Below are 20,667 nucleotides of genomic sequence, written 5' to 3' on the forward strand. Positions count from 1 at the left end.
AAACTGACAAATACTCCATCTCCAAACACTACACCAGTGGCTTAAATTGGCCATGAGTTTGTAGCAGCAGTTAAAGAATACAATATTCTGAGACACCATTGAGAAACACCAATTTTTTTGGACAAACCTTCAGGAGAGGGATGCTAAAGTGCAGACTTGGATCACATCTTTCCATCAGAAAAATGTTGTGAAACAATAAATATTGCTATTTTTTTTTTTTTTACTACATTCATTTGCATTTGTTTAAAATTTTATCACCAAAAGCTAAAAAAAAAAAAGGGTTTTTAATAGCCTGCTGAAAATGTCTGGCCCATCTACAGTTCCTGGTTTTAAAATCTGGCCCAGTTGAATTTGTAATTGAATAGCCCTGATTTAGACTCAAGGAAAGTGTCCCCTGAGGGCCTCCTGTTTCTCAAAACCTTCAACAAACCTCTCAAAACACGTTTCCATGTCCCAGTAGGAAACACTTGCTGAAGATATCCGTCTGTTGTGATCAGCACTGCAGCAGAATGTCAGTGCACTCCGATGCCTCAGTGTTGTTGCACATGGAGCAAACTTCAAATGAAGAGAAGTAAAATGTGTTAGAAACACAGATACACAGGGTGAGATGAGCCCAAGACGGAGCAAAACATGATGGAAACATTCAAACCACATGTTTGTGCGTCATTGTTGAACCTACTACAGTAATGGATCCTTTCAATTTATGAAATTTGTTGTTAGAAATTTGGGGGTCCAGGCTAAAGGCAAACATGGGGCCCCCTGAACACAAACCTTCACCGATTTCAAGTAATATTTTCTAAAACTTATTTACCAGTTGGGGCTGAGGAAAGTAGGCATGGACAGAACAGACAAGAACACTGAAGCCGATCTCACTCACGAGGTGTCACTCAGCCTGTTTTGAAACTGGCCTCTCCCTCATCATTCTTTTAAATAGTGAGGGTCGTATTAATTCTTTTACCAATTTGAATAAAAACGACTCAATTCAATAAATGCATTTCTTCAGAACTGATGAAAACAAGTTTACATATTAGTTATTCTTTGTCTATCTACAAAATGTCAGCCCATTCTGGTCTTTTGAGATGGGAAGACTGCACCCTTCATCATCATTGAATAAGGGCTGAGTGTGCTGTATGTGTGTGTGTCTCTGTGTGTGTGTGTGTGTGTGTGTGTGTGTGTGTGTGTGTGTGTGTGTGTGCACATCATCTGATAAAATTCTTGAAATTCTTGACGTTCTTGACATGCATTCTTGACATCACTGACATAAGTTTTTGAGATTCATGAAGTCACTCAGTTGTGTTTGATCAGTGTTGACAACAAACGTTCCTGTCACACAGTGTGTGTGTGTGTGTGTGTGTGTTCCTGTGTAAGTGTGTGTGTGTGTGTGTGTGTGTGTGTGTGTATGTATGCTCGCACGCATTCGGGCATGTATTTTATTTGTTATTATTATTAAATGTTTGTTACATACCTTTTTTCCAGTTCCTGTACATTTGTGCCAAGCCAACAGGTAGCTTTCTCTCTCTCTCTCTCTCTCTCTCTCTCCCTCTCTCTCTCCTCCCCGCCCCCCCTTCTCATCAACACTCATTTTAAAATATGTTTGTTTCTCTTCCCTCCCTATTGTGTAGCCCTATTTAATGCGGATGAAGCTCAGCAAATTAACTAAACTCATGCGAACATAAACTCCTTTACATTTACATCACATGGCATTTAGCTGATGCTTTCATCCAGACTGTGACTCCTCCACAGGGAGGTCAGAGGTCACATGAAGAACAGCGGTGGTGTCTTGCTCAAGGGCACATCACAAGTTATAATCTGGTTCATCTGGTTGTGTTTCTTAAATGACTTAGTCTTAAGTCCCCTCCTGTACATCTGTACCTCAACTCCTCATAACTGACATTCCTGGTTACGACTGCAAACCTTCAAACTGACATTGCTTCATTAATCCTGCTTTGAAATACCATAAAGACACAAAGGCTTAAGTGGAAGAAAGACCACTATTATGTACAGCTCAAGAAAAAGTATGGTGTACTTTGTTGATATTTCACTTAAGTAGAAGTAAAGGTGTGGTGAAAAATGCCTAAATTAAAATATAATCAGAGTAAACGTGAAAGTGAGTTAGTGAGTGAGTTTTTCATATATATTAGCATTGTTACATGTGATTTCTTTCTTTTCTATGCATTCTCAAAGGATGAAAGGACAGTGTTCAAACTCTTTTCATTGGAAAAATCAGGAATTAATAAAGAAAGTACACAAAGTAAAGCCAGATTACTCCTCTTTCCTTTGCTGACTGACCATTCACTGAGTCACTCCACAAATTTACAATAATCCATTTTCTCTTGCCTGGGGAGAGCAATAAATTTTGTATTTTTTAATGAGAGAGATTTAAATTTATTTAAATGTAGTGAAGTGCAACACTTCAATAAAAAAGACTTATCGGTCTGTCTCCTATTCACCCTCTGGTACCTTGTGGCCCCTGGTCCTCCATGTTGCACAGTCTGGGATGCCCTGCTTTTCTGGAAACTGTGAAGCCCTCACAGCGAAACCCACAGTGCTGTGACGAGAATACTCCTGACCTCAGTTAACTTTGCAGAAATACAGCAGAATGTTTTTTGCTGAGCAAACAGTTGCAAATAGACCCGGCTTGGTTTGCACTGGTTGTCATTGGTTTGCACCGTTTTGTCGCTCAAATAGACAGGGACAAAACGAACTTTGTATACGCTTTTAGTCTGGTAACACCACTCAAACAAGCACCGATATAGCGAACCCTTTTTCTACACTTTTGGATAGAAGACACTTAGACAATATTTACCCGCTTCTCAACGTGACGCCAGCTAGTTTTGGGACAGTGAGAGAAAGTAAGAGAAAGACACAGAGACGGAGACGGAGAAAGCACAAGAGAGAAAAAATGTCAGAGAGCGAGTTGGGGGAGGAAAAAAAGGGGGGAAAAGGGACTGAATACATCGTTTGTTTGTCCCTCTGCTGTCCTGCCTGGCCTTGCCTGGTGCTTGGTGCCTGGCGTTCAGGGTAATTTCCTTTCATAACTACCACTGCCATCCTAGCATTAGCATATTCTCCGCTGTGGGGGCTACACTTGGTGTGTGAGTGTGTGTACCTTCGCTTACTGCCGGTCTTATTATGCAGGGACTGGGGAAGACAGAGAGAGGGGAGCAGGGCCGAGACATCGACCTGACATCGCTGAGATCCACCATGCCAGCCAGCGGCCCTCTGCAGGTTAGTGCCCTGAGAGAGAGACCTGAGAGAGAGAGAGACAGACAGAGAGAGAAAGAGAGAGAGAGAGAGAGGAAGAGAGAGAGAGAGAGAGAGAGAGAAGTTGGAATGAAGTTAGGATGTTGGTGCCTCTCTCATTTCCTCTTTCCCTCAGACATTAAATCTCGCCATCTCTGTTTCTCTTTAACGTCAGCCGCTCCTATCTCTTCCTCGTGTTTTTTCTTTACCCCCTGTCCCGCTCTTGCCCTTCCCTCCTCTCTTTCATCTCCCCTCTCCTTCTGCCCACGTCTCTCTGTGCCTCTGAGTCGCCGCTGCTCCCCGCTCTGCCGCAGTGCTGTGGTATGTCCTAGCTATGTGTGAGCTGAGGATCTGAGGGTTGCTGTGAGGCTGTCTGGGTCAGGGTTACTGTCTGTACTCTATTCTGAGACCAAAGTACGCTCACGACATCCATCAAATATCAATTAGGACCGGGCTGCGAAGACTAATAAAGTGCTCTAATGCAGCTACAGGTCAACCAAGCAAGTACTCGCTAATGCTGAGAAAGAGGGGTCAAGGTAGGCTTTCTCACTGTATAGCTGGGGCCCCTGTTTGCCGATGAATCACTTCTGAAAAGCTAAACCTTATTTAAACCTATTTTCTTCCTGGGGCATGTTCCTGTTCTATATACATTTCATCTCCACTGCAACCGGAGGAAAATAGTTTTGGTTTGTCTTGTTGGGCTTATTGGCTTTTATGTAGTGTTTTTTTTAAAGCGTGTTAAGCAGTTTTGCAATTTTTTATTGAGTGGACTGCATAAATGAAACTCAATACTACAGTTTTATTATCATCAATAGCAGTAAGAGCAGTAGTAGTTAGTAATAATATAATATAATCGTAGTAGTTGTAGTGGAAACAATACTCATTTGTCAATAAATACAGAAAAGTATTTGCAAATGATTTCAAAACAGGGTCACAGGACGTTTGTGAAATCTGGAAAGGTTGGAAGTGTTGTGATATAACAGTATTGACGATAACTGATGTTTAAAAAATGAAATATTGGGATCATGTTAATATGCATATGATGATTAATAATTCAGCTCATGTTAAATCATTTCCTTTTCTTTCTGTTCTCGCTTTGTCTCCCTCCTCCATCGTTACACACACACACGCACGCACACACGCACAAACACACACACTCACACACTCACACACATAGACCACACACACTTGATGTGGTTGCAGGTGCTCTGTCTGCTCTCTAACAGAATATATATTTTTTACTACCTTTTTTTTTCAACTTTTCTATGGATATTGTGATAATATTGTCATTGTGAATTCTCAGTAAATCTGATAAAGCGACAGCCCCAGTTAGTCATTATTCCATGTGTCCCTAAAGGCCAGATGGAAACTCCTTGTTCTAGTAAATGTATCAACACATATACACACTTTTATTGTCAGACGTCTTCTAGGCACAGAGACCCTGCTCTCTCTATCGCACTGTCTCTTCTCTGTCACTTGCTCTTCAGCACCCTCTTTGCCTGAACACAAACACACACACACACACACACACACACACACAAATTGACACCCTCCCTGGTGTGTGTTGCGATTCCGTGTTCCCGCCCCTTGACCAGCAGTGCTATCAGTTACTGGTATATTTAGCTGCACAGTATCCAGTGAACAAAGTGCCATTACTCAAGACAAGCAGCAAAAAAACAGCTGACAAATGTGTGTGTGTGTGTGAGAGAGAGAGCGAGAGAGAGAGAGAGAGCGAGAGAGTGTGTGTGTGTGTGTGTGTGTGAGTGGGTATATGTGGATATGTTTCTATCCCATTCCCTCTAGGGCCGTTCATACTCAAACTGTATCATGTGAGGCGCTAGAAAACACAATCCAAACAGCATTTTTTGACTTTTGAGTTTTGAGGGGGTTTTGTTGTTGTTGTTGTTGTGTTGCTTCAGTAAGACATAGCTGCAGAGGAGTGGAATTTTACAGGAATGCAGAAAACTGTGCTTTTCCCCCATAAATCTTTTGCATAAATGACACAATAAATTTTCAAAGAAAAAAACCCAACGAACAACAGTGGTTCTCAACTTGTGGGTCACGGTCCAAAAGTGAGTTCACCATGAATGTGTGGGTCCAGTTTGTCCAAAAAAAAAAAAAAAAAGAAACTCCTCTCTTAATCCTTTTCATGAAATATTTTGAATATTTTACTATTTTACTGTTATTAGGATAATTTCATTGGATTTTAACGTCCTTTGCATGGCATTGTTTGTGGTTATTTTGTGCTGAAACCATGCATAAAAGCACTGCAGATAACAGCATTTTTCATTTTGTGAGTTGTGACTTTTGTGAAAATTGGATGGCTCTGAAGTTAGCGGATATGTGGACCGTGACTTAATAACTAAGACCAAATGTGGACCCTAAAGCTATGCCAGCCGTGAATCACTGTTTTAGGAAATGGGGAAGAAAATCAACTGTAATGCTTAAAGTGAAGGGCGGGCTCGATATCAAAATGCACCAAAATGCCAACAGATTGCACATTAAAAGAAAACATGGCTGTTTACATGCCAGAATTTACCTGAATGCTGGTGCTGTTCATTCATTTAACTCCCCTCGCTGGAAACTCAGTTTACTTTTGAATTAACACACACACTCACACACAGAGCACTCCCTAAAGCGCTCAGTCATGTTTGTTTTTTTCTTTTTTTAAACCATCTTTATTCATTTTTCTTATACATATAACAATAAAAATAGAAAACCATATACAAGAAATAATAAAAATCAGTTTCTCAAAATATACAAGTAAACAAATAAATATGATTTAAATAGTGTTTCCTCCTGCCATGTTGAGATTGTAGAAAATGGGGCCATTTACTTGTTTCATAAGTACACTGATGAAGTGAAACCACATAGAAGCCCTTAATGATCTCCTTAATTGAAGCTATGCCAATCACAAAGCAGATACAGGCAAAGAGAAGGGGACGAGAGAACGATGTTGTAAAAAATTTAGTGATGCGTAGGTTGTGAAAGAGGGGCTGCAGCTGAAAATCTGGAAGATGTCCCAGATACAGAGTATTTGTACAACAGCTAACATGAAAGCAGATCTACTCCACCAAAGTCAAACCCATGGTCGTGTTTCATGACTTAATAAATACATTTCCTACACATGAGATTTAATTATTATTTTATTATTATGACAAGAGACCGATGCTGTTCATTAAAGCCTCAGACTCCTCTGTTCGACTCCTAACAGGGAGGAAGAGTGTGTGCTCCATGTCGGACTGGCTGCTGTCACTCTGCATCCCACCTCAGGGTTCAGGATACACCAGTGACCCCAGCGTTAAAAGCAAAACTTCACCACTGCTGATGTTAATACGCTGTTTTGTTACTTGATATTTTTTCCAGGCAGATGTGTTTCAGAGAGGTGTTGATGAAACGGTATGCTAAATGTATGCAAACTGACAGTTAACAATGTCAGATAACATAGCTAACCTGGTGAAAATTATTCCCTGATCACTACCATATAATGATAAGGGTTCAGTAAGAGTAGCCAATGCTTTGTCAACAGTGGAAAGGGAATTTAAATTTAGAAGTGATTTTTATTAGTTTGATTTGTTTGAGAAAGGGTTAGGGTTGGTCACAGTTTGATTATGAATCCTCCTCTGAGGTCTTCATGCAGTTTGGAGCTGCCTTCCACACACTCTGGAAACATCTCCTCAGTTTTTCTGCTCTCCTTTTTCTTCTTCTTCCTCTGAGGTCTGAGTGCAGCACGTCACTGCCTTCCAGAGACTGTGAAAAAATCTCCTGACTTTTCCTTTCTTCCTCTTTTTCTTTTGTTTTATTGCATCTGTATTAGAGAAAGAAAAAGAAAACAATAGCAGTGATATATTTTCTCTGTTTGCTTCTCCTTTCACTTCTTCTCCTCACACTTAATATCAATATTGTTCTTCCCTATATTACTTCAACTTAAATTGCATTCTTGCATTTTTCTGTGTTTGAAAATATCAAATGGTGTGTTTAATTCATACCAACAACCATGGGCGTTTCTTGGACCTCAGGACATTGGGGGCTGAGCCCACTGCCTTGTAGGGGGGTCCGGGGGTATTCTCCCCCGGAAAAAAATTGATAAACAAGCTCTATTTTTATGCTTTCTCATGCATTTTGGCACCTTTTTTTTTACTTGCAAAAAAACTGCAACATGTACTTTAAAAACACCCATTTATTTTCAGAATTAACAATGAACAATATACAAATGTCTCTCCAAACTTCTGCTCTCTCTCAATCTCACTCTCCATCTCCTCCTCTCCATCTTCTGTTCTCTCTCTCTCTCTCTCTCTCTCTCTCTCTCTGTAATGATCTGCTTAAATGCAATAATTAAGCATTATAAAATGGGTGCTTCCCATGTGATTGGCTGAGCCGCGTTCCATGCCGTTGTAAAATCAGTGTAACCCGCTGGCAGACCGCAGCACAAAATATCTCTGCGCCACTGTAAACGGACAGAGCGTTGCCTAGCAACCAACTACTCTGCGCTCAACTTCCTCGTTAGGTTACATTTGTTTCAAGACTTTTGTAAACAAAATGTCAGACTTTGTGGTGAATTTTGATTTGCTGGGTGGCCTGAGCCTGGATGAGTGGTTGGAGGAGCTGCTTGGTGTCTGTTAAAAGACGCTGAATTCACCACCAGCAACAATGTTTTCGCCGGTGTGGTAAAGAAACTCCGCCGAGAAGGACGTGACAAATCTTCCCACCACCAAGCCATAACCGAGGCAGACTGCCAGGAGATGAAGCACTTTCAGGCACGAAGTTCAGACACACCTTGGGGGCTTGTCTGTAAAGTCTGGTTTGACGTGCAGCTTCATATGGGATGCAGGGCGAACGAGGGCAACCGCAAATTAAAGCCCGACTCCTTCAGCATTCGCCACGACGAAAATGGCCTAAAATATGTCACCCTGTCTTTCAACGAATGCACAAAAAATCACAAAGATGCTGCCGAAAAAAAACATAGAAAGCCTGCGGGGATTCATATATGAGCAGCCGGGTAACCCCCTGTGTCCGGTGGCCTCCCTGGAGAAATAGCCTACCTCTCCCTGCTGCCTCCTGATCCACCTGCCTTTTATCTCCACCCAAAGCGGACACAGTGTGACAGCGCCGATGTATGGTAAATTAACAGTATAACTTTATTAATGTTGTTATTGTTACATCCGACGTTAGGCATACGTCTGCGCAAAAACGCACCTGCCGCGAATGCCGCTTGAATAGCGCACGGTGATAATATATTCCTACTCCGCAGTAAACCGCAGAGAGGAGGAAAAATTATCCGGGGCTAAAGAAAAAACATTCGGGGCTAGAGCCCCGGATGCCCAGGCCAGGCGACGCCACTGCCAACAACGTGTGTGACTCACCAGCAGCGTCAGGAGCTTTGGTTTCCTGTGTGAGAGCAGCTTCAGGGGCCTCATCCACAACAGTCTCACTCACACTCTCTAACCCTAACCCTAACCCGAGTCAGGTCCACCAGTGTTAATTTCATCAGCTATTTTCAATTTAGTTTTAGTCTTAGTCTGGTGTCAAATGCCCTTTTTACTTTTAGTCATATTTAGTCAACTTGAATTCTTTTTTGTTTGGTCGCATTTTAGTCGACGAAAAGTCTTGGCATTTTAGTCTAGTTTTAGTCGAAGAAAATCCAAATTATTTTAGTCTAGTTTTAGTCAATAATTTTAGTCAATATTCTTTTTTAGTGTTTGACCTGCATCATGTTGGCTTTTTTTTTTTTTTAATTTAACAATATTTTAAATTATTATTTTAATAATGTAAATTACTTATCAAACAGACCTAACAATTCAGCTACCAATGAATGAGCAGTAGTATGCATGTGCTAACATAGATTGAAAAATAAGCCGAAGTGATACCTCTTCTCTGAATAGACAAGCTAAGCCAGTGTGCTGCTGTTAGCCAGTGACTTCAGACTTCAGACAGCGCCACACACACGCACTCCGGCATGAGCACACAGCAGCGCAGGAGGAGAAAAACTAACGCGCATCCAATTAATGCACTTTCTGGATTGTAATTTAAAAGTCTATGACGAAAAATATCACTGATATCGATGTACAGTCCGGGCCAGCGTTGCGTTCAAGTGCAACTCCAAAAAGGAGGACAAATAAGCGTCCGGCTTGAGGCTGTGCCGGACGCCGGACAAGGCATTTAAATTCCGGACTGTCCGGCCTAAATCCGGACGTATGGCCACCCTAGGAGAAGTGTGTGTGTCAACCATCTCCATGGTCGTCTCACACTGTGATGCACAAATCTTCAGTCCAGCAGTGACAAATACAATCAAGTCAGGAATTCTAATGTAGAAAAATTACAGTTTATGATGTTACTAGACAATGCTAGCTTTAGCCGCGCTAGCTTTAGTCACTCTGGAGCGTATTGGAAACATGACTTTCCTGCAAAGTAATTGCCTGCTGTGTGGACAAATGTTTCTGCATGCTGCTAGCACTTCCCCCCTTTGTCAAAACTGAAGTTTTGCAAGCGTTGCAAGTGGCTCTGTTGTCGTCTTTCTGCATGAAGTATAACCAAACTTTTGAACACCTCTGCCTCAACGCCATGCTGACTCTATAGCAACACAGCGTGCGTATGGCATCATACGCATGCGCAGCGGACTCGATAGTGGAATCGTTAAGCACTTCAGCAAACGGGTCCAAGGATTCAGACCACTGAGACCCGGTTTCTTAACAAGAACTGGTTCTCAAATCCCATCCCTACCAGTGAGATTCGATAAGAGAATTGTTTAAGAATCGAATTGATAAGCAGATTCAATCATGGAATCGGTATCGCTAACATCTTATCAAATCCCATCCCTAGCAGACACAGAGTGGAAGCTGTTCTAGCTGCAAAGGGGGACCAACTCCACATTAATACCCATGGATTTAGAGTGGGAGGTCAGAAAAGCTCCTGTAGGTGTAATGTGGAGGTGGCCCAATACTTTTGTCCAGTGTATTTTGTACAATCAGTGTTCATGGCAGTGAGAGTGCGAATACTGTAATTATTGGTGATGTAGTGAACACACACACACACACACATACGTGCGTGCTTGACAGCTTAATTCATCATAATTTGCGACAAAATAATATCATGTCACAAATTATCTGCTGAGCTGAATGTGTTTGTACCGCTTTGTGTTGATAGCTTACGTAATTTCTCTGACAAGTGCTAATGATAATGAGCTGCAATCAGCTGTGAGCTGAACCTGAGGCCTGAGGTCTATTCTGACCATTAGCAAAACAGTGGCTAACGTGGAGTGGAAATGACGATGAGGACCACAGTGACCACTGGCAATAATTAGCAGCGTTAGCTAGCTAGAGGCCCTGTGCTCACAAGGTAACAGCCTCGTCACATGCGGCTATTGTGCAGCCTCAGCCACCAGCGAACGCAGGGGCCTTTGAAACTGTAATGATGGTATCGTCTGTCTCAGAATGTAAATGTTTACATTCACAGCTACCAACTGCTAGCCACAACTGTTTGTCTCCGCGGTGGCGGCTTAACTACACATTGACAGACGTAACGCAGGTGTGAAACGCAGAAAAGTGGAGCTAATACAGCGTATTTGTATGTGTATGGGTGTTCAAGTGTGTGTTTATGGCCAAGAGATCTGGTATCAGCTCGATATAAACATTTCATGTCTTCGCCCACTCAGGCGCTCCCTAAACTGTGCCACAGATTATGTATACAAAGCAGACGTGCCACATGTCTTTACCATCAGATTTAACAGCCTGATGGATGGACGGATGCCAGTGGACTGGTGATAAGACTCAACAGTTGCAGTGTGTGCAGGGAAACAGAGTCAGTGTGAAGAACAATCACATGGACTAATCCACACGCTGTAAAAATGGGTGACAGTGTAATCCAAATGAAGTTTTTATCTTCTACATCAGTCAGTCACTTGTACCTAATGTAGTCATAAGGCAAGAGGCTACAGTGTACAGCAGTCCAAATGTTGTAGTTGCCACATTAAAAAGGTGAAGGTAGAGTGGAGTCGCACAAATTGGTATTGAGAGGCATTGAGAATGGAGCTTTAACTGAATACCTTTTTGATCATGTTTTGCGTTTGCTGAATATCTTTTTAAAGCATGGGACAGGAGGAGAAAAGTAACGCATGACAGATGAATTTCTCAGAATGTGACTATTGGATTATGAACTTGATCAATATACAGTGTTTGGCACTATTAGATGAAGATGTAGATTTTCTTTGTTTGGATTTGTGTATAGGATCATGTACTTAAGATCCTGTGTGTTTATATTTGTACATTTGTTGTTGGAGTGCCACCTGTAGGAGGTGTATGTTCATGTTTAGATGATATTTAAGTATTGTGCTGTGAATTGACGGTCGGTTAACACACCAGAATGTTATGTTTTGTTATTATTTGATATGTGTGAATAATCCCATGATGGATGGGTCATGTAAATGACCAGACACACAAATAAAATATACATTCATTCCCTCATTCATTCAAGTTATCAATAGTTCCCATCTTGCTACTCCACACAGTCCAGGGATTTTACATGCTGTGCTTTCATTTAGCCCAGTTAAATGATGTGTATGTACATTGTGGTATGTTTTCCTGCTGCAGGGTGTTTAAACATAACAAGCACAGAGCCGCACAGACCCACAGGGCGGACTGTGCCCGTGTCCCACAAAGCATCTCGCTAAATGTCCTGTGAGCGACCTCAATTTGCCACACATAGCCCACGGCAGCAGCACTGCACACGCTGTGGGGAAAACAAACCGCATGCCCTCCTCTAAAGTGAAGTCTTTTGTTTGAACTATAGGACATTAAAACAAATAAATGTATTTATATTTCTAAAAATTAGAAATACAGCATAATAAGGAAATCTGTAGAAGATATGTAGCTGGATTTATATCTAGCTGTTAAGAGATGAAAACCTCATATCTGAATTATGTCAAATTGTCACAGACTAAAATATAAGTTGACAGCACATTCCTGCATGATGCAGTGGGTTTTGAATGGGTTTCAGTGGCCTTCATGTCATGACAGCGGCTCAACTCCCACATGAAACCACTGAAATTGGATTTATGAGGTTTTCACGCGGCAGCTCGGTGAAGCTGCCCTGGTGAATCTATTTCTATGGTGTGAAGGCTTTACACCGCTAAGTCACTCTCTATGTATAGAGCCCAGCAGCAGGGCGTGGAGTGCTGAAACAGAGCGAGCCGAGTCACACAGCCTTTCTAAGCATGACAGCAGCTATAATTCAAAGAAGTAACATGTCCACACTCTAAAGAGCACATGGTTCTCTGATGGTTCTCTGAGGCCAACAGGCTCCTTTACAGGAACGGGAGGGGTTTCAAATAAGTTTTTACTCTCTCAGATATGCAGGGGTGACAGTAGCTAATTACATTTACTCATATTACTGTAATTAAGTCGCTTTTTGTGTACTTGTACTTTTTTGAGTAATTTATTTTTAAAAGTAAAAGTAATTTTAGTTTTACTTAAGTAAAAAATGTAAAACTAAAAACTAAAAAATCACATCCACTACAGAGTACAGATTCTGCATGCTCTCTGTAAGCATCAGAAACTATGAATTATAAATTGGCATATACCTTTCACAGTAAAGCAAAGCAAAGATTAGAAGAGCAATCTTTTGGTATGCTGTTTTGCTCTCGTTCATTTAAGATTTCCTTGGTATAAAGTTATTGTTTCTAAAAAGTAACTTCAAATGTACTTTTACTGAAGTAGCTTTGTAGAGCAGTGTTTTTACTTCTGCTTCAGTAAAATATCATCAAAGTAACAATAGTTCTGCTTGAGGAGCAATTTCTACTCACTGAAAATATGCAAATGCTTTTTCTTGTGAAAAGCAGCTCCTAGACACGCTGACATCATCTGATGTTAACGCTGCTAGTTTGATGTTTTGCATGCAAATGGAACAGCTGGACCTGTTGGGTTGCATGTTTAAACTTGAGAGCTCTGCATGTTTTAGCAATGATGTAATCTAGACTACTGTAGTTCAGGTTAATTTAAAGACCACGTCTAGTTGAAAAATGTGTATTACATCTTTCTGCCATAGCTATGTACCTTACCCATCGACGTCCAGCTAATTAAGGCCACAGTACAGAACTTTTACATAAATAATTGTTTGTTAGGTTAAACAGCCTTGCTCATCATCATCCTTGGGTAAAACTGGGACATTGCAATGCAGGTGACATTCCCTCACCGGTGCACTGTTGACCATAAGAGGTTTTCATATTTGGTACAATTGCTTTGCACCGTACCTGAGTATGATTGCCCGGCATTCTTTTCAGTATCTGGACCCGACCTGAGCCCAAGATTTTGCTTGTCCTCCATCACTTGGTTACATTTCCCGCCTGAAATAGCCGACGTGTTGCCTTCAGCGTCATCACATAAACCCCAGCACTATACAGGAAGTTGCCAAGAACAGACAGTATAGTCCATCATTTTTCACTAAAATAATACCAACATGACCGAACCTGACCCAAACCTGAACATAATTTCCAAATATTTGCCTGAACCTGGCTCATCCTTGTCGGGTACGTCAGCGTATATTCAGTGAAAGCAGACCACCGTGTTTTGTTTGAGCATTAGTCTCTTAGGAGCTGTAGTCAGGCCCATTGCACATAAGTTTTTGTTTAGCTCAGTGCTCAGTGTACGCAGGACTGTATAGAAATATAGCGACCATACCTTAATGGCAAAGGTTGCGGTATGAAACAAGAACTGGCTGAAATGACAAGACGCCTCCAAAGATAACAGTTTTATTTCAGAGGAGTGCAAAGTCTATTTGCATGCAGTGGAACAAGCCTGGACTAGCCATTGAGCAACTCTGATAAATGCCAGAGGGGCAAGGCCACTTTTAGGCAGGTGTGGGCTGTCACTCAAAAGAAACCTATTGCACTGACTTGAACTTGCACTGGATGATAACAGCAGCCTGTGAGATGTTGGCCTATATGGAATTATTCATTCTTACCCATATGACTTGGTGTCTGGGTGCTGTGTGTCCCCTCACAAGCACCGTCCCTCTCAACTCCTTCCCATTCTCACACCTCCCAGAATACTTTGCTACCTCTCTCTGACTCCTTGTGTGCGTATGTGTATGTGTGTGTGTGTGTGTGTGTGTGTGTGTGTGTGTGTGTGTGTGTGTGTGTGTGTGCATGGGTGACCCTTCTCTGGCCCCTACAGGGCAGATGCCACATTCTAAGTGTAGGTGTGAAGTACAAGAATGTATGTGTGTGCTTTCTCGTGTGTGTGTGTGTGTGTGTGTGTGTGTGTGCGTGATTCTGGGAAATTTCAGCCAGCTATGATTGGGCGACTGAGCTCTCTTAACGACTGTTGTGTAATAATGTAGGGGTGTAAGAGTGGCCCTCTATGGTCTGTGTCGCTCATGTATGAGAGAAACACAATATCAGTGTTATGACTTGATTTGTCAGCCAGGTGTGTGTGTGTATGTGTGTGTGTGTGTGTGAATATCTCTGCTTTCATTCCTCCTTTTCTTTGAATTTTCCTTTCTCCATTCCAGCCTCCTTTCCTTTCCTCTTGATTTTTCATCTCTTGCAGTGCCCTCTCTCTGCCCCTCCTCATTTTTCCTCCTCCAGTCCTCTCTCTGCTCTCCAGGGGGGAGTGTGTCTGTTTTCTTTTCATTTTTGGGGGGGAAATGACAGCAGATTACAATATGGATCTGAACAGCTTTATAGGATCAGCGCCAATACACTGTCGTGTGGAACTGTGTGTGTGTGTGTATGTGTGTATGTGTGTGTGTGTACTGTAAAATTCCATACACGTTGAATGCCCTGTGTTTTCTTCCATGAGAGTGTAATTGTGTTCATGTGAAAGAGACTAAGGGTGAGGCAGAGGCGGTGTGTGTGTGTGTGTGTGTGTTTCTGTTTTTGCTTTGCATAATAGAAATGAATGAAGGATGAGAGAGAGCTTTTGTATAAGTTTGTGCATGCACTTGTCATGCGCGTGTGTGTGCGTGTGTGTGTGTGTGTGTGTGTGCGTGTGTGTGAGAAAAAAACCAAGAAGGAAATGAGCATTACCAGACGAAGCTTTAGATCCCAGCAGATCTAAACAATTAGATTGTGGCACACAAGCACACACTCACACTCACACACACACACACACACACACACACACACACACACATACACTGGTATTTGAGGGAAAGAAAACAGAGAAGGAGGGAGACGGAGAGATGGGGGTGGTGTCTCTCTACATAATGTACTTTAAGATCACCCCACCGATGGAATTAGTGAAGTAGTTACACACACACACACACACACACACACACACACACACACACACACATCACTGGCCAGCGGCCTGGAGCATAGCAACACGTTTTATCAACAAACAGAAGAGGTCAGATTCTGTCACCTCCTCTGTGTGTGTGTGTGTGTGTGTGTGTGTGTGTGTGTGTGTGTGTGTGTGTGTGTGTGTGTGACAAAGAGAGAGACAGAGAGAGAGAGAGAGTGACAAAATTCAAAAAATAAACAAATGTTCAGTTAGTAAGAAAGTATGACACAATGTCAACTACATTACGACGACGTACATTTTTCCACACATGGAAGAAAAGATTTTATAGTTGAACATAATATTTGGCGAACAGAGCTGTGAACTTCTGACATTGACAGGATAGTGAGTGTTTGTGTTATGTGTTTCAGTGTGCACGTGTGTATTTATCTCTCTTGTGTGTATACCTTATGGGTGTGTGAATGTGTCTCGTCCATCTGTACTGTATGTGTGTGTTTGCATGAGTCTCTCTCTGCTATATGTGTTTGTTTCTATTCCTTATGTGTCACATTGATAATAATTATGTCAGTACTCACTTACTGGATGACTTTATTTACAACAAGATGCCAAGACACCTCGTTCTCTCTCTTTTTCTCTGCCTGTCTTTTTTCAGCATGAGTGTCTTTTTCTTTCCCCTTCCTCTATATAAGTCTCTTGCTTGCTAGTATATTTCCATATAATATATCTCTTTTCTTTTCACCCTCGTTTTGACTGTTTAAAACCCCCATAATACACTGTTATCACGTGTGTGTGACATGTGTGACTGGGTCTGTGTGTGTGTGGTTGGCTATGACCCAAGCACAGCACCGAGTACAGCAGACCTCTATGAACTACACTTTCAAATAGAGTGTAGAGTCAGTGGCACCTCAAACTGCCAACAGGCAATTAAATTTAACTGCTGCACACACACACACACACACACACACACACACACACACACACCTATGTATGCAAACACACACACAGTTGATAAGCAAAGAGTAGGTTTACCATTCTTAGAAAAAAATGAGGAAAATTTTCATGCATTCTCGGGAAAGCCAATAAACAGAGCTATATGTTCTTTTACAAGATGGGTGTGTGTCTGTGAAAGGATTTAAACTTTGACATAATCTTACATTGGGTTTATATGTCTGGTGTGTATTTGAGTGTATCTATGTGTGACGGTGTGTGCATGTGAGATTTAGTGCAGTGAGTTATAGCATCCAAGCAGGGGAGCCTCGGGACCAGAGGGGGTGTTTCCTGTTCCTCTTTGGGAACAAGTGCCTGACAAACAACGCCGTCTCACTGGAGGTCGTGCAATAATCCCAAAATTTAATCTACAGATTTACACATTTAAAATTGAAATACATTACTTTAAAAGTCATGCTGACAAAATGGACAATTAGTGTCTGTGGACACAAATCTGCAGATTACATTCTCATGACTATATTACAAACTGGGACTAGGCTTGTGAGAAACAGCACCGTGGCAGAAAACTCTCAGTATCAAGTGATTTCATTTGTCATGTTGTTCGGTTCCAGCCTGCCAGCACTGTCATTTTGTTAATTAAACCAACTATGGCTACTTCAGTGACAGGATACATATGAAGTCCAGAAGAAAATTAGTTTCAAATCTGGAAATAAACTCAACTCAGTGCAACTTTACTTATGCACCTCTGCAGCTTTCTTGCAAACATGCAGCCCAAAGTGCTTCACATTGTAAGATTACAAGAACACAGACAAAAAATAAAAACAATAGACCACAATAAAAAAAAAATATGCTAGGCTAAAAAATTCAGCAATTAAAACAATAAAATGTTAAAAACAAATGAATTAAAATAAAATAAACACCAGGATAAAAAAAAATAAACATGAAAACCAATGATTAAAATGGAAAGCTAGGGCTGTAATATTACTCCAAAATTACTTCAAGTACTTTTATGAGATACATCAGGAACATTTTACTCTGCGGAGGACCTCAGTGATCTGGCTGGAACATCAAATGAAAGACAATCTTTAACGTATGGAGGAGCAAGGTCGTTTAAAGATTTAGAAACAAGTGAAAGAACTTTAAAATCAATCTGAAATATACAGGCAGGCAGTGCACAGTCTTAGGCAGCGAGGTCCTGTTATCAATTTTCTTTGATTCACTCAGGAGTCTGGCTGCTGCATTCTGTTCTAGCTGTAGTTTTCCTATTGAGTTTTTGGGCAATCCCGTAAAAAGGGAATTACAATAGTCTGAACAGTGTGTATGTGTGTGTTTGTGTGTGTGTGTGTCCAATCGATTTATATTTTCGTACACATGTGAATTTTCTGTGTTTCATTGTGTTGATTTATTTGTAGCGCAGGGGTCATGCTTAACTTGTACCACATTTATGTGACCCGTGTGCAGAGGTCAAGCACAAGGCTCCCACTGTTCACACACACAGAGAGATGAAACTGATTAGATCTGCCTGTCAGCTGCAGCATGGCAACAAAATTATTTGGAGCCGGTCCGATTTACCACATCAGAAAATATTCGCTGAGCTTGTACAAAAATATGTTTAGGCTTATACATGCTTAATTATTGCATAAACAGTGCATCCCAGCATGCAACAGCTACAGTACATTGTGTTTAATCCAGTGGAATCATGCAGAGGTGAAAGAAAATTGCTGGAAGGTCAACTCATTTGGTGTGAGCAGGGCCTGACAGTGTGTCCTGTTAGTATTTGCATGTACAGAAAATATTAGGGCCACTTACTGTTTTCATGAAGTACAGTAAGAAATGTTGGCAATTTACATTTCTGGAAACCATGGATATGTTGTTTCATATGAAAATTTCACCTTATAGTCAATGTAGTGGAGGCCATAATGTAACATTAACAGCCACAAAGTCCACATTAGGAGGAAGGTGGCCTGGATGAGTCAATCAAAGACATGACTTTCACCAGGGAGGTCCACGTTCACTTCCTGTGTTAAACAAGAGCCATGGCGACAAATGTTTTCTTAACTTTAATCATGACCTTTTCCTAATTTTAACCATATTGAGAGTGGCTAAAGCTAATACCAGCTAACATTAGCTATCACATGCACGAGTGTTACGTAGCATTGAACGACCTAATAACTGGTTCAATAACGTGACAGTAAAATGTCATCATTGTATTCTGGTGAGTGGGTTGGGTGCATCCAGGTATAACCCATCCGTTGCTGATTTGCCTCATAAAACCTGTGACAGTTACACAGCTGTAGATTAAGAGAAGACGAGTTGGAGAGGGATTTTTAGGACATTGTCTAGTCTACCACGGTGATGCTGGAACCCTGCTCTGATCAAATCACGTCAAATTAATTTGTGCTTCTTTTGCACAGCAAGTCTGCCACAAAGGGCTTTTTCAGAGAAAACAAAAGGCCACAGCAGCAATTCCATCAAAAACAAGACAAAAATAAGCCTTTCCCCATAATTAGATATGAGGTCATGTGTGTGTCCGTATGTGTGTGAGGACAAAATGAGAGGGGAGGGAAGGGGTGAGGCAGCGGCAGAGAGGGAGAGGTGGCTGTGTCCCTGGAGCTGCGGAGGTCATGGGACGATTGTTGACCACAACACAATGAGATCACGCTAACACTGAGACAAAGGGGCCCTTTCATCATGGATCCTCTGTCTAAAACTAAACTGAAGTGATCCACCAACATTTAATGCAATGGATGTCCAGTCTACTTTATTTAGTGTTACTCAATTTTCTGCCAAATGCATGCTGGGATTGTTTCCTCTAGCCATGTCCCCAAATAGAAGTAAAGAGGCATGTAAAACAGATTGATAGATAGGTGGATGAATGGTTTTCTTATTATTGATTGCAAGTGCACATTTTAATTTGATGTAATTGCTGACAATATAAAACTTTGTCAATAAAAATAACATGGTTAAGGTAAGAAAAGATGATGGTTAACGTTAGAGAGATGTCGTGGTTAAGGTTAGGAAAAGGTTATGTGCAATGTTAACCATAACCTCGCTCTTTAAACTTCCTCACAGTGCGTGCTACAGACACAAAGCATACTTCCTATTGAAATACATTACTTTGAAAGTCATGCTGACTGTCAAATCTGTAGATTACATTTTGTTCCTGTTGCACAAAATACAGCGAGACTGGGCTGTAGGATAACATGTCTAAAGTTGTCCCCTCTGAATTTGGAAACTCCCGCACCATCTATGTTGTTAATGTGTGGAAACTGAAAATGTCCCTGTACCAAGATTGATTATTGACTGTGATTTGGTTTGTCAAATTCAGATTGTGCAGATATATAATATGCATGACTATGACCACAGGTACAGACTGAGGTGTTTGTCTGGGGTTTCAGGCTGTATAATAGTCCAGTAATTTTAGGCCAAAATTGGGGTCAACTTAGGACAAATTGCAAGAGAAGCAAACTCAACTGATTTTGTATCCTCAGTTTGTCCTGAGTGAGGGAAAAAAAAAGTCCCAAGGAATCCCATTGGTGGAAAATTTTGAAAATCACCTATATATGACCATATAATACCAAAAAGCACCCTTTCACTTTCAGATATCACTATAAAAATTCACAAGTTGATTACACACACAAAGACAAGAAAAAAAGTCAATCACAAGTTTGAATTATTCTGTTTACACATGCATATCACACATTATCTGATTTAATATGCGCTAATAACGAATATAAGGAATAAATGCCAGATATTTAAACAGTGAATTAAAAGGTTACTATATATATAGTAACCTTTTAATTCACTGTCTAAATATCTGTTCTGGCATTTATTCCAGTTAACGCATATCAAATCAGATAATGTGGGATATGCATGTGTAAGCAGAATAATTCAAAGAACTTGTAATTGACTTTTTTCCATGCCTTTGTGTGTGTAATCAACTTGTGAAATTTTATAGTGATATCTGAAAGTAAAATTTTGAACCCCTTTCACCTGTGTGTTAAAAAGTGAGTTTTTTGGTATCATATGGTCATATATAGGTGATTTTCAAAACTTTCCACCAATGGGATTCCTTGGGACTTTTTTCCCTCACTCATGACATACTGAGGATACAAAATCAGTTGAGTTTGCTTCTCTTGCAATTTGTCCTAGGTTTTTCCATAAAATGACTGGACTATAAGTGCATACCCAAGGGAACACTGTGTTGATATGGCTGAAGATATATAGTGAGGTGTGATGCTTT

The 20,667-nt window shown here is 41.0% G+C and overlaps 1 protein-coding gene across 6 annotated transcripts in view; it reads left to right on the plus strand.

Annotated features, from left to right (window-relative positions):
• Positions 1-2,937: 2,937 nt before the first annotated feature.
• The window catches only part of LOC115355653 (ninjurin-2-like), a 40,021-nt gene continuing 22,291 nt past the window's right edge, over positions 2,938-20,667 (plus strand). For 5 of the 6 annotated variants that reach the window (XM_030046511.1, XM_030046514.1, XM_030046510.1 and 2 more), the window contains exon 1: positions 3,042-3,228. In XM_030046511.1, coding sequence (XP_029902371.1) covers positions 3,133-3,228 — 96 coding nt within the window. In that variant the 5' untranslated portion in view covers positions 3,042-3,132. Of the gene's footprint in view, positions 3,022-3,041; positions 3,229-20,667 lie in introns of those variants that run through there. The other variant, XM_030046515.1, reaches the window with a different exon arrangement.

Source organism: Myripristis murdjan, chromosome 23, assembly GCF_902150065.1.
Source record: "Myripristis murdjan chromosome 23, fMyrMur1.1, whole genome shotgun sequence".
Taxonomy (NCBI): Eukaryota; Metazoa; Chordata; class Actinopteri; order Holocentriformes; family Holocentridae; genus Myripristis; species Myripristis murdjan.